Consider the following 13,412-nt stretch of genomic DNA (forward strand, 5'->3'; position numbering starts at 1 on the left):
TGCGCAGGCGCAGAAGGCAGCGCCGGGCGCCTGCTGTCCCCGCCTCTCACCGCCCACCGACCAATCGCGATGCGCGGTGGGAGATGAGTGACGTGAGAAGGGAGACGGCCTGCTGGGGCCAAGCGCTGTCTGAGGCGTTGCCTTGGCGGGAGTGCCTCGCCGAGGGCACGGGCGGGCTGAGGGTGGGGCAGTGTTGCGCGGGAAGCGGCTCCCAGCGCTGGGTGGTCCCCTGTAGTGCCGGGATGTCCGCTGGCAAGGGTAAGCCGGAATAAATAGAAAGCGGTACACGAACGTGTACCTGGAATTACTCTGATAGGTATCTTGTGCGTGCCTACTGATTGCTCAGCGAGCGGGGGCTGAGGAAGGATGTTTTGGCATTGCTGTAGTGTTATCCCCTCTAATTTCAAAGGGTTTCAGTGTGCTTTAAAAAAAAAAAAAAAAAAAAAAAGAGTGAAGAGAGTCCCTCCCTGTAGAGTTTTGCTCGAAGTCTCTCTAAGATGAACTTTCCATGCACCAAAAACAAGATTCTGATTAGAAGCACTTGCCTGTAACCATCTGCTGGGGTTGTGTGAGGCCGTGGAGGGCTCTGGTGCGGGTTTGGTGCAGGTGTGCCGTGCCTCGCCTTGCTCTGATGAGCTGACAGTGTTTGCTTTGAGGATGATGAAGTATTTCCCAGAGGAAATGCAGTCAGTATGGATGAACAAGTTGATGTGTCATGGTCTGGAAGGAGCACAGCAGTCCGCTGGCCTGGAGGAACGTGGGCGTCCTCTCAAGCACTGAGCCACTTAGTGACCTAGCAAAGTGGTGGCTGCTTTTTTTTCCCAGACATTCTTCTCAAAGCAAACATTTATATTCAGAGTTTTCAAGGAATAGCTGAAAGGAAGCAATGCATACAATTCAGACAGGAGAAAAAAGAACTCTCCAGAAGCACGGCTGCAATGCCCGTTCCTCTCACGCAGCGGTGACTCAGCAGCAGAGCGCTGCCTGCTCCATGCATTCCCCACACACTCAGCCTGTGCGATCGCTGACTTTCAGCACGTGCCATCCCCACAGGCAAACATTTCTCTCCACATCCTCCCAAATTTCTCCATGACTTCATGGGTCGTGGCTTTCTTACACGTAATTTCCAATTGATAAGCAGATGTTGTTTTCCATCCCATATTTTCCCTCCAGGCTTAATTTCAAGGCAAACTTCAGGAACTGGAACAGAATTTCAGATGCTTTTTCTGTTTTGTTTTATTTTTGAGATTACAAGGAAAACAGTTTTAAAACAGGACTTTAATATTAAGTATTAATCTCTGTGTCAGGAGGTGCAGTTAAACAATGGTTTGTGAAATCCATGTTCAGAGGCTTTATGGCAACGTGGGATCTTGCCCCTGTACTACTTCAATGGTTTGTCTTTGTGTCACTTCTGTTTTTTCTTCACAACAAATATTTTGAGTCTTACCTTTTGCTTCTGAACTCTTCTGCTCCAATTTCTCCTCAGAAGGAGCACTGTTTGGGCACTGGCACTGCTGCCCTTGGAGGTGGTGCAGTCACCATCCCTGGAGGTGTTGTGGAGATGTGGCACTGAGGGCCGTGGTCAGTGGGCATGGTGGGGATGAGCTGACATTTAGACTAGATGTTCGTAGAGGTCTTTTCCAACCTTAATGATTCTTTGAGTCTATGATTCTTTGTATTCAATTATTTCCTCTGCATTTTGGCTGCACTTCAATTAAAATCTTTGCTGTTGACTTTTGTTGGAGTTTCTAATACAGATGGAATGAATTGGAAGAGAATTAATTTGAGGTGCAGACCCAGGTATTTTTAGATACAAGAACCATCATTAACCTGGTGCATGACCCATACAGGGTCTGCCTGTGGCTGAAAAACATTTTGAAAGCTGAAATCCTGAAAGAGTAACTTAAATGTTACTACTCTGTCAGCATACATTAGTATCTAGAGAATAGTATCTACGGGTAGGTAGAAATGTGTTCTTCTTGACCCTCCTTTCACTTCATGCCTAGTTTTCTACATATGTTCTCCATATCCTAAATATTCTTCTGCTGTATCATTTCAAGTATAGGCTTATAGTCTGTTATCTCACACATAGTCTGAGTAGAAGTGTAAGCTCTTAGAGATTGTGTTATCTATTTAGCAGGTTTTTTTCCTGGCTTCTCTTATCAACAGTGCTATAAAAAAATTCTTCTACCTTACCTACTGGAACCAGTAACTTTTACTGATTGTGAGAGCTATTAACTTTATATGCACTGCAGATTAAACTGGAAGAAAAGGCAGTGCTTACAGCTATGGGGCAGCAGGATAACACCACTGGAGCTATGTCAGCTTTTTCTACAGGTGTTGTCATGAGCATCAAGGCACCAAAACCCAAAAACCCATGTATCTAGCAGGATTTTAAGATGAATTTAGAGAGTGTACAAAACAGGGCAGAAACTCTTAATAAAAATAAATCTGAAGAATCAGCAGGAGGGCAGCACTGGGAAGACTTTAACAAGGTATAGCATAGGCTGACACACTGAGCGTAACTCCCGACACCCAAATAATTTTGACCTTTCTGTGATTCTGCTCTGTTCATCAAGGAATGCACGATCGCAGTGCAGGCTGAGCGCTGCTGCTCTGCTGCTGCACCGGGCATCCCGAGAACGCGTGTGCCGCCCTGCCCAGACGTGCCGCAGTGGGATGGGTTGTTGGCCCCAGCTGGCTGAGAGCAGCACGGCCGCGAGACCTCCAGCAAGGTGTGCGGGTGAGTCAAGAAGCAATCTGTGACACGCTGTTTTTGTACACGTGTTGCTTTTTACTTGCATATTGAGCAAACGAGATCTGGTGTTTGCTTGAATGACCTTTTCATTTCAACGGCGCTCGGGATGCAAAAGAACATTTTAGAGCGGGGTTCTGTCTATAATTTCCACGTTGAAGCTTTTAAATGCTTCTGCAGCTCCGCGTAGGGCAGCACGTGAGCACCCGCTGCTTCCTGCAGCCGTTCCTACCGCCGTGCCGCCCGCACTGCCGCGGGGCTGTTCCGTTGTTCCGAGTCAGCTCGGCGCGCTGCTGCACTGCAGGTTGAGCTGATGCTCTGAAATTCGGAGCGAGACAATCAAGTACCACCGCGGGGCGGCGAGTTACTTCACGTATTTTAGCGCAAGCTGCGGGTGAAGCTATTTTGGTTCAGTTTCAGTTCCCGCTAGCAACAATTAGAACTAGTTCAGGGTTTTGAAACCAGTTTAACTGGTTCACGTTGGGAAGTTAAACGCTTGAAAGCGAGACGAGGCTCTGCTGCGGCTTTCCCCCGGACGACGCAGGGGCTCTCGGGGTTCTGTGTCGGCGCGGCCTCCCGAAGGGCAGCGCGGATCCAGGGGCCGCGGGGCAGGGCGGGGGCGGTTGGAGCCCCGCGGGTAGGGCGTGTTCGGCGCCGAGAGAGCAGGGGCGGGCGGTGCGACCCGCAGGTGCGCGGGCAGGAGACGAGGGTGGGGGCGCCGGCTTCGCCGAGCAGGAGCCGAGGCCGTTCCTGCTCTGACCGGCCCCCGCGTGCCGAGGCGCCGGGCGGGCCGAGGCCGGCTCCGGGCGGCCCCGCTTGGCACCCCGCCTGCCTCCGCCCACGCCGAGGCGTGGCCGCGCGGCGCGGGCGGCGGCGCCGTCGGGGCCCGCATCCCCGTGACCGCGGAGCCAATCAGGGCGCTGCGCCGGCGCTGCCGGCCGCCGCCGCCCGGGCACGGAGAGGTGCGGAGGGGGAAGCGCAGCGCTGCCGCGGCGGTCCGTGGGTCGCCTCGACGCCACATGGGGATCGAAAGCCTCTGCAGCGCGGACGCCTCCGAGCCCTTTTGGGTGAGCGCGGGATGGAGCCGCGGAGGGCTCGCCGCGGGGTGCGGGCGGGCCGTGGAGAGCGAGCGGTGCGCGGTAGCTCCGGTGGGGCAGTCCGTGCGGGGGGAAGCGAGGGGCGAGCGCCGAGCGCCATGTGCGGGTAGCAACAATAACAGCGGCTGGCTGCCTCCGTGCTGGCGTCACGAAACAGAGCGGCGTGCTGCCTGTGAAGGAGGCCGAAGACGCGCTGGCTGCAGGCTAACAGTTGTGTCTCGTTTGCGCAGCACTGTTTTTACTCTTTCTTAATTATCAGCAGTGAGTGCGGCCCACTGTGGAGGAGTGCCTGTCCAACAGCAGACCGCGCTGGGCTGTGGGATGTGGGAGCGTTGCAGTGCGATGCTGTTCAGTCCGAGGAGACTCCCATGTGCCGGGGCAACGGGGGGGGGGGAAACCCTTGTGCGGGGCGGAGGTGGGGGGTGTTTTTTGTTTGTGGAATGGTCGTTGAGTGCGGTGATGCGGGGATATGAGAAAAACACGTGCATGTTCTCGGGCTGTTAAAAGAACTTGCTGCTGTTCGTCGGATGTTTGACGAATAGTTTTGAGCTAATGAGCTGCCTTCACCAGCTCGAAAAAGATGAGATAATCTCGGCAGATACCATTGTGCCACTTATCTCAAGAACCGTTAAAATATTACTTAGCAAATATTATAAAAACTATTAGCACTTGGAGGTGTTTGCCTTTTCCAGCTGATCGAAAGCAACCTCCTCTTACAGTGCTTATGTTAATATATTTATTCAGTTGATTTTCAGGTTCCTCAAAACTGGCTGAACTGTGAGCATCCATCAGCTGTTCTGGTTTTTCTTTTCTCCTTTGAACCAGGCCTTTCTACGTGAAGAGTTTTAGATGCTACATGTTTCAAATTTCTGTTTATGGAAGAACTTAATTGAGAGTAACAGATTTGTGAATAACAGAGACCCCAATGTGTGGAACTGGGGAGCTGAAACATCGGGTAGCAGCAGGGACCAGGCTGCCGTGTTTGCAACAGCTCATTAGTGTGGCTTTCTGATGACAGCATCTCTTATGTAAACAATTTTTTTTGTGTGTAATATGGTTATTTATGAAGTTTTTGGCATGTTGTAATTAGTAAATGTTTTTTTTTCACTAGCTGCCTTGGTTCCCAAAAATTTAGACAGCTTTGTGATTTGTCATCCTTCTCCAAGCCACGTGGCGATGGCCTTTCATTTCATGAGTAAAAGTTGCTCTGGGTGTGGTTGTTTGGTTTCTGGATTCTTCTAATCCTGCAGAAGAACAATTATGAATTCCCATAGATGTAAGATGTCTGGAAAAGGATTCTCCTTTACTGAACTTGTCCTATATATCTGCCTTGTTATGTTGTTCCCAGTGGTGGGAAGGGTAGAAATGCTGCTATTGGTGGCTTTGGATATTCGGGGTACATTTTCTGGTATTTCCATGGTTGCTACAGTTATTCAAAGCCAGAGTTGTAATGGATTACCAGAAAATGCCTACGTGTAAGCTGTGTTTTACTGACCTTCCAGATACCACTTGTGTGTGTGCTGTGGACTTTCCCGTCTTGTGGAGTGCTTCCTCTTCCCAGGACTGGTTTGCACTTAGAATACGGGTGACTTGTGTATTTGCATTCTTGCGGTAAGCTGTGATCACATCAGATGTTCTGGTTGGTGGCAGAGCAGTGGCACGTCCTGGTGCTGGCAAACCCCTCTGCTCTCAGTGAGGAGATGTGCTTTCTTTCATGCCTCGTGTTGAATTTGGGACAACTCGGTTTTAAATTGTAGGGGAAGCTTTACAGGTTGGAAGGACCCAATGCACCTTTAGAAACTGTGTGCTAATCTTCTTAAACCTTGCTGGCCGGGATTTTTCTTGTTTGTACACTCCAGGAATGTTATTGTTGAAAGTCCTTGTTTAAGAATTAAACAGATTGATTTTATTTAATACCCGCTCTGAAAACCCAGCAGCCCTGTTTGCTATCTTCTTCAGCACTTTTCTTCCTCTCCCTGTATAACCTATCTCTGGTGCCCAGCATGAGAACTTCCACATACAAATCTGATTGCAGTGAAACTTAACTGTTTCTTGTCATTCTTTGAATCACAGTTCCTTTTTGGAAGGGTGCTTTGTCATACTTCTTCTCTCTGTGTCATCATAGAGTACCTCACTGAGTGTTTCATCCATGATAGCAAGTTGCAGCAGTATAGCTTTTTTAAAAAAAGAAAAAAAAAAGATGAAAACTTGTGGGTTAGGGGTAACATCCTGCAGTACCTGTGTTTCAATTTATTGTCTGTTTATATTGGAAAAGTAGTCTGTGACCTGAAGTGCTGAGATAGCTGTGCCTTGAGTATCACCAGAATGTGAATGCAGTGTCTGATATAAAAAAGCAAACTCAAGCAGTTCCATACAGTCCCTCTCCAGCTGCTCTGCCAGGCTTTATGTCCAGTCTCAGTTATTCATTAGAAGATGTTTGTCAGTCAGGTAGAATCTGAAATGTTGGGGTTTTTGCTTATACGTGCTGATAACTTTCCTGAAAACAGCGATAGCTCACAATAACAGCAAGGGTATGCCATACGAGGGTGCTGGTGTGGCTATTGAATGTGAGGTGGCTGCATTGAAGCTGTCATGTAAAGTTGGGCAGATAGACAGAGATAGCTTAGGGAGCCTGGATAGAGGTGTGTGTGTGAGGTTCAGACTTAACAGGTCTCATTCGCTTTTAATTTCTGTGTGTGTTCTCTTCTCCCGGGCTTATCTGAGTGGGAGGTCAGTGATATCTTAGTGGTAAACAAAGGATGCAGAAGAATAAGGAAGTTTAATACTAATAATGGCTAACACAAAGCAGTATTATAGATGCATATCACACACACAAGTCTTAAAATTATTCATAAAGACAATGTGTTATTTGGGTAAACAGGGAGATGAAAAAGTAATGTTCTTGTGGAGATATGTAGTCTTAAGTTATAGAAATCAAGAGGTTGGTGCTTAACTGGAGGCTGAGGTTTTACAAAGTTTAGTAATAAGACTTCTTGGTTTTCAGACCCCTCTTCACATTGGCAATTTCTACATGGATTTCTGTGGTGATATTTGAAGGCACAGGTTGTATCTTGTAGTAATTGCTATCTGGATTTCATTGTAGTTGGATTGTACTTCTTCAGAGTGTTTGTGGCAGAGCAAGGAAGGCAGCTGAGGGTGGTGCTGGTGGGCGCTTGGTACAAAGTTGAGTTTAAGTTTTTCCTTTAAATTGTAAAGGAATCAACCTGATGGATGTGTTTCTGAAAACCTTGGTGTGAAGAATTTAAATGAGTATGCAGACCATAAAGTACTTGCATTTCCTGACCCAGAAAGGTCACGTGTGGGCAGGATTTACGAGAGAGGAGGAGCAGAAGGTTAAAGCCTTTACACAAGATGGTGCCTTTATTATAATTAGCAGCTAATTGTCAGGTTCTCATTGCTCGGTTGCAGCTTCATCCAGTGATGAAAGCCAGATGCAATTTGTCAGCTCTCTCACGTTAAAGCCTGTAAAAATGAGTCTTGGTGGTGGTTGCTTTCATAGAAATTAATATCAATTCTGTTGATTCAGGGTTGATTAGCTTAGGGAAGGTACAGGAAAATGAAGCCTGATGCTGTTCTTTAGATAGAAATTTCCTTAACAGATTTTCTGTCATTCTATGGCTGTCATTTATAGTGTGAATGTTTCAAGGTTGCTCAAAACATGTAAACCCCAGAGTAACTTGTGCCATTCCCTGCAGTTAAGGTGCAGTTGCAGGGAAGTGCTGTGCTATACTCAGACTGAGGGGAGGTTAACCGGGGCTGCACTGAAGTCATCCAGGGTCACATCTCTAAAAAGCTGTCCGCAGGGGACTGACCTTTCCCTTACTTTTAATAGAGTTAGAATTCCTTGTGTTCCTTTTTTTTCCTCACTGTTTGCATCTGTGGGAGCTCCAGATACAGCTTAATAAGCAACAACAAAAAGGAGATGATAGCAGGATTATCTTTTTTTTCCTGCATCCTATTAAATTGATTTCATTTTGAAAATTTACAGGTAGATAAATGCTGTCCTTTTGATTCTGAACTTGTCAGTGGTAAACAATATTTTATTGTCACATGGTCAAATACTGTTTCATGGTACACAAGAATCATTGCATCTAGAGAAGTATTTTGAATTTCCAGCTGCTGCTGATGAAATCTGTGATGTGTTTATCCAGCCCACAAAAATAATGCCATGTTCCAGAGGCTTTTTGGCTTGGAAATTCCACAAGTGCAATTGCTCCCTTTTCTGGCAAGTTGTTGGGACCTGCTGCTTCTTTTAGCCTAAAGGGAAACAAAGGCAAAACATGCTGTTTTTCTGCCATTGTACACATAGTTTCAGCTGATGCAATGCTGTATATTGCAGAGGATTTCAACTCATTGTTAACAGTAGGAAATGCTATTTTTTGAGACGTGGAGGAGCTGCAGGCACCAGGACTGGAAGGTAGAAGCTTTTTCTTGACTGCGTTGGTAAATCAGATCTGTGTGATGCAAGCCATTGCTGCTGAGAACTTATTCTTGCTAAAATCGTCTCTAATAGATAATGTTACGAGAAACTGAGGGAATGAATGAATGAAGGTGGAGAACTGGAATTGATTCTAGAACCACAGGATCCACCAGTGCAAGCAGTGCTTCGTCCAAAATAATTTGGATGTAGTGCACGTAGTATTTTTAAAGGATTTATAAGCTTGTAAATGGAAGGAAGTTTGTGATAGTTGCTTGTAGTGTCATGTTAATATTTTTGTTGTTGTTGCTGTTAGGGCCATTCCTCTGAATTTTGCTGGGGATACATGAGAGCTGCAGTTGCAATGTCACCGACAGTTGTGGGTGTATCTGCTGCTTTTTTGGGAGTTCTGGAGTAAATTTTTTTGTATCAATATCTGTTGCTTGTTTTTTATCAACTTGTCACCTTGTTCACCTCCTGTGAGTTAATCTGAGCAGTTAGCACTGGACGGTGAATGTTATGCTGGTGAAGGTCATGTGTCTTTATTTGTGCTTGCAGGGTCTAGTCTAAATATGTTGCCTTACAGAAATGTTGAGCTTTGGTCCACACTTCATTATGTGACAGTGGAATGTAAATGGCAGAATAAAGATAATGCATTTAAAGAACGCTGTTTCGGTCGTTCTTCGTGACTTCCATGGCCAAATTTAATGAAAGTTACTTGACAAACGGAATAACTTTGAAGAGCTTTTTGAAATTCGTAACTAGAGAATATGCCTCCTTCTAATCTATTGCAAAATCTGGATCACTTCAGTTGTTGGTTTTCCTTATCTTTTTTAGCATAGCCAAGTGTTACCATGTTTGCTGTTTGTTTTGATGAAGAATGGTGATATCGGGTACCTTCAGAAGTTGTTCAGGGCTCCATCTAAAGCAGCTTTAAAGGGAGAGGTCCTTTTTTCCACCACTGATCCGCTAATGGTGGCTCTTCTGATGCTGCGTGCTTAGTGCAAGAAGCTCTTCAATGTGGGGAGAGGCAGGCAGGGAATCTGCTGTTTGATATTAAGATTCCAGTGTAGTTTTGTCATCTTGTTTTTTATGTGTGTGCATAGAAAAGTTTATTTTTGAGTTGCTGCCGGTTCATACAGGTGGTATTAACTCTGGCTGGCAGCCTATACCTCTTGCACATCTCTGCACAGCAGGCATGAAACTGAGCAATTTTGGTCTCTGTATTTCTGCTAATGAGAATTATAAAATGTGCGTTGGGTCAAATAGGATTATTGATGTGAGAACAGGTGGGTGGCTGCTCAGTTAGCAGCCTTTCCTGCCTGCCAGGAGGGAGACTGCCAGGCACAAGGTCCTGGCAAGTGTCAAACTTTCACTCTTGAGTCTGGGCATGCTGGGGGCACACAGCTTGCCTGTACTCCTCCTCCCTGTGGCAGCGGCAGAATAACTGATCCTTTGTGTTACAACTTGATCTCACAGTCCTACTGCCAATGCTTCTAACTGGCCTGATCCTGACATTCTAGATGGGAATTAATATAACTTGTACTTTATTTTTCTTGGGATTATGCACTGTTAAATAAGTGTTGTACCTCTGAATAGATCCATGCGATTGCAAGGAACATAAAGCATTTTTTGTACTCTTTTTGGAGATAGAGGATTTCACTTGAAATATAAGATGAAACCATTCTGTGCTATAGGAGAAAATGCGTTATTTGGCACAAAAACTGTTGTGGCCTGGTATATTTTTTTCAGCCACAGTGCTCATGGTGGAAATGAAAACTTTCTAAAATGAAAACCGAGGAACCTTAAATTTGCCAAGGGATTTTAAAAAGAAAACAACCAGTGAAACCACAACACCTGGGATGTGCGTTTCATGGAGTAGACTGAAAGTGAGCCTGTTCTCTCCTAGCATCCACCAAGAAACTAGCAGGAACCACTCTGTGACTTCTGCTGTGAGAGCCCGAGGTCATGGTTCAATGTAAAGTGGCTTCCAAATTATACGATGTAGTAACTGTAGAACTAAACAGCTTTTTTTCTTCCTCCTACTGCATTGCCAGAGGCTGCTGGTTTGTGTAGAGCATTTAATGCATACTTGGATCCCTGTCATTTGATGCTCTCTTCAAAATAGAAGTGTTAGATGATCGATCAGAGTGAAAAATAGTAAGACATGAAAATTGACAACTTATTGCTTGAATAGGACATGCTAAAATCTCTTCTAATAGTTGAGTCACAGAAAAACATAAGTTTTGCTAATTAAGTTCTATTAAATGCTACATACAAAGGTCTGCTTTACTGAATTTTACTACTTTGATTTTTTTTTTAACAGAACTTTGTCTTGGGCTGGAAGAAAAACAATTTGTAAAAATGGCTTATGTAAAACCAAAGAGAAGCAGCAGTGTGAAGTGGCATACGAGCCTAGACTAGTCCTACCTGTAACTGACTGCTGTAATTTGTGTACGTGTCGGTCTCATGATGTGAGTGATGTGCCTTCCAGCTTGGATTGAATGTCATAATGCTGTGGTATCCTCCGTGCAGAATTTAGAGTATGCCTTTCCTTTGAAAAGAAAGGGGGGGGAGAAGCTTGTGGGTATATATGAGGGCAGGGAGATCACTCACTAATCACTGTCATGGGCAAAACATTCTCATTATAAAGGAGATTAATATAATGTACCAACTATTTGCTGACGGGCTAAAGTGAATTAAAACTGCCTCCCTGCCCATCCCACCTTCTCCCCTTGAGCAGTACAGGGGAACTGAGGTCAGTCCGTAACGCTTTGTATGTATTGCTCCTCCATGGTCACTCAGGCCCTGTTCTGCGTGGGTTCCTTTTCCCCTTCCAATGGATGCTGTCTTTCCCAAACTGATCCCATGTGGGCTTCTAGAACAGCCCCAACATGGGTCTGTAGCATGGGGGGCTCATCCGTCAGGAACTGCTCCAGCACAGTTTCCTATGGGCAGCAGTTCCTCCAGACTGCCTGCTCCATCCTGGGCTGTATGGGGACAGTCTGCTCCACTGTAGGCCACTCCTGTGCTGCAGGGAGCTTCTGCTTCATGCCTGCAGCATCTCCTGTCCTCCTGCTCTGACCCTGGGGGCTGCAGGGCTGCTTCTGTCACTGCTCTCACCCAGCTGCTGGTCCACAGCAGATTTCCGTTTCTTAAATCTGCTCTTTCAAAGGCACAACCAGCTTCACTCATGGCTTGGCTCTGGCCAGTGGTGTGTCTCCAGACAAGAGTCAACTGTAGCTGACTCTTATCTGCCTTGCAGCATCTGGGCTTTTCTCACAGAGGCCACACCTTCAGCTTCCCAGCTGCCAGAACCTTGCTGTGTAAACTTGAACAAATGGACCCTCAAATACAAGTAAAAAAAAATCCTTCTTGACTTTACCCACTGAGTATCTCAGTTCAGACTTGCAAGACTGTTTCAGATATGGTCTCCTGACAGTCCCCAGTCTGGAGATGGGCAGTGCAGCCTGCCTTCAGAGAAGCCCTCAGGTTGTCTTGGTGAATTTGCATGGTATTTGATGTGCTTATTAGGTCCTCAGCAGAAAGTATTTGATGTATAGGTCTTTTCCTGTTTGTGCTATTATGCTGTAAGTGAGTTGCTTCTAGAGAACCAGCAGGGGAAGATGCTGCTGTGTGTCTCTCTTCCTGCATGATTTCCTCACCTTTTGTTACCTGAAATGTGTGTTGAATTGAAGGAGCTCACCTGTGCATAGACATCTCTTTTGCATGGTATAGCATATTTGAGTATAATGTATTTAAACTAAGCAAGCTCCCATTGGATATCAACAGCCTCTGAAAATCTTGGAAGAGTGTAAAGAATTGACACTGAAGTTGCTGTAGCTGTTAAGTTCTAGCAGTACTCTTAGCCCAGTCTGTTTAGTCATCCCAACTTTCTGTTCTTAATCCTGAAATACCATTGCTGCTCACCCTCCTGTCTGTCAGTCAGAAACACTTCAGTTGCAAATATAAATTTCCAATGAACTGAAGACTGACTGGAGGATGTTTAAAAATTTATATATATACATATGCAATGTGCATAGTAGTTATGCGTACACCATGTCTTTCTTTCACTTAGCCCAATGGCAGTGACATCTGCACGCACTGCTCTGTCCTTTCCGGTAAATGTCTGATTCATTTTACAGCTGGCATTTTAAAACACAAGAAAGGGAAGTAGTTGCTTTCATAAAGAGTGTGTAGACCTTAAAAAATAACAGCAATAGTATTAAAAAGTAAATAATATGTCAGATTTCTTCTTTTTTTTTTTGTAAAGCTGATGAGTGCTCTTGCATAATCTTATTAACTGTGTTAATTTGTGAATTGTAAACTGTTCTTGTAGAGTCATGAGACTTTTTTTCTTGACTATTACGCTGAGCAGACAGGATTTAGGAAGCTGAAAAATGGTTTGTGTGGTGGCTAAAAGTAAGGATGACTCAGCTGAAATTTCTAATGATGGTTTGCAGCTGGGGAACTTAATAAGCCTGTGACTCAGCCACAGCCTTTACAGCTGTAGCCCTTTGCACGAATGGCTTACGTGCCGACAAACTAAAACATAGTTGGGCATTTTTATGTTCTACCAGTGTTAATTTCTGGGAACTGGCTGTGTTTAGGTTGGAGATTTCTTTTTTTTCTTAACTGAAAGGAATGATATGCAATGAAAAGATTGCAGGGGAGAAATAACAGCTGTGTATGTTGTCTGTTGTATCCAGCCAAGAAAGCAGGCCTTTCTTTCTGACAGATTCTGACAGAAAATAGGAGGAAGATAGAGAAGGAAAATATTTTTGTTTCAGTGTTTTCAAAATATGTTTATGAAGGGAAAAAAAAAAGGGTAGAAATTATCACCTTCGTAGAAAACGGCTGCAGTTAAGGGGAAACCTACTTGAAAATTTGCATTTTATATCATCTTTTTCTCTTTAGCTCTGTTTTCCTCTATTTTTAATTGTGTTTAACCAGGTGGGAGACAAATGAAGATGTGTGATGAATCTGAGCAGTGGGATGTTTTCAGCTTTGACATTGGAACAGAGTGGGCAGGCAGGCACCACAGCTCATTTTGGCTCTGTTTCCTCATCTCTAAAATGTAGATAGTAGCATTTGTTTTTGTGACGTGCTCAGGCTTTTACAG

The 13,412-nt window shown here is 45.2% G+C and overlaps 1 protein-coding gene across 3 annotated transcripts in view; it reads left to right on the forward strand.

The window, feature by feature from the left end:
- The first annotated feature begins 3 nt into the window (after positions 1 to 3).
- The window catches only part of ABCC1 (ATP binding cassette subfamily C member 1), a 51,380-nt gene continuing 37,971 nt past the window's right edge, over positions 4 to 13,412 (forward strand). For 2 of the 3 annotated variants that reach the window (XM_046900555.1, NM_001012522.3), the window contains exon 1: positions 3,696 to 3,822. In XM_046900555.1, the coding sequence (XP_046756511.1) occupies positions 3,775 to 3,822 (48 nt within the window). In that variant the 5' untranslated portion in view covers positions 3,696 to 3,774. Of the gene's footprint in view, positions 259 to 2,579; positions 2,744 to 3,695; positions 3,823 to 13,412 lie in introns of those variants that run through there. The other variant, XM_046900556.1, reaches the window with a different exon arrangement.

This window comes from Gallus gallus, chromosome 14 (assembly GCF_016699485.2).
Source record: "Gallus gallus isolate bGalGal1 chromosome 14, bGalGal1.mat.broiler.GRCg7b, whole genome shotgun sequence".
NCBI lineage: Eukaryota > Metazoa > Chordata > Aves > Galliformes > Phasianidae > Gallus > Gallus gallus.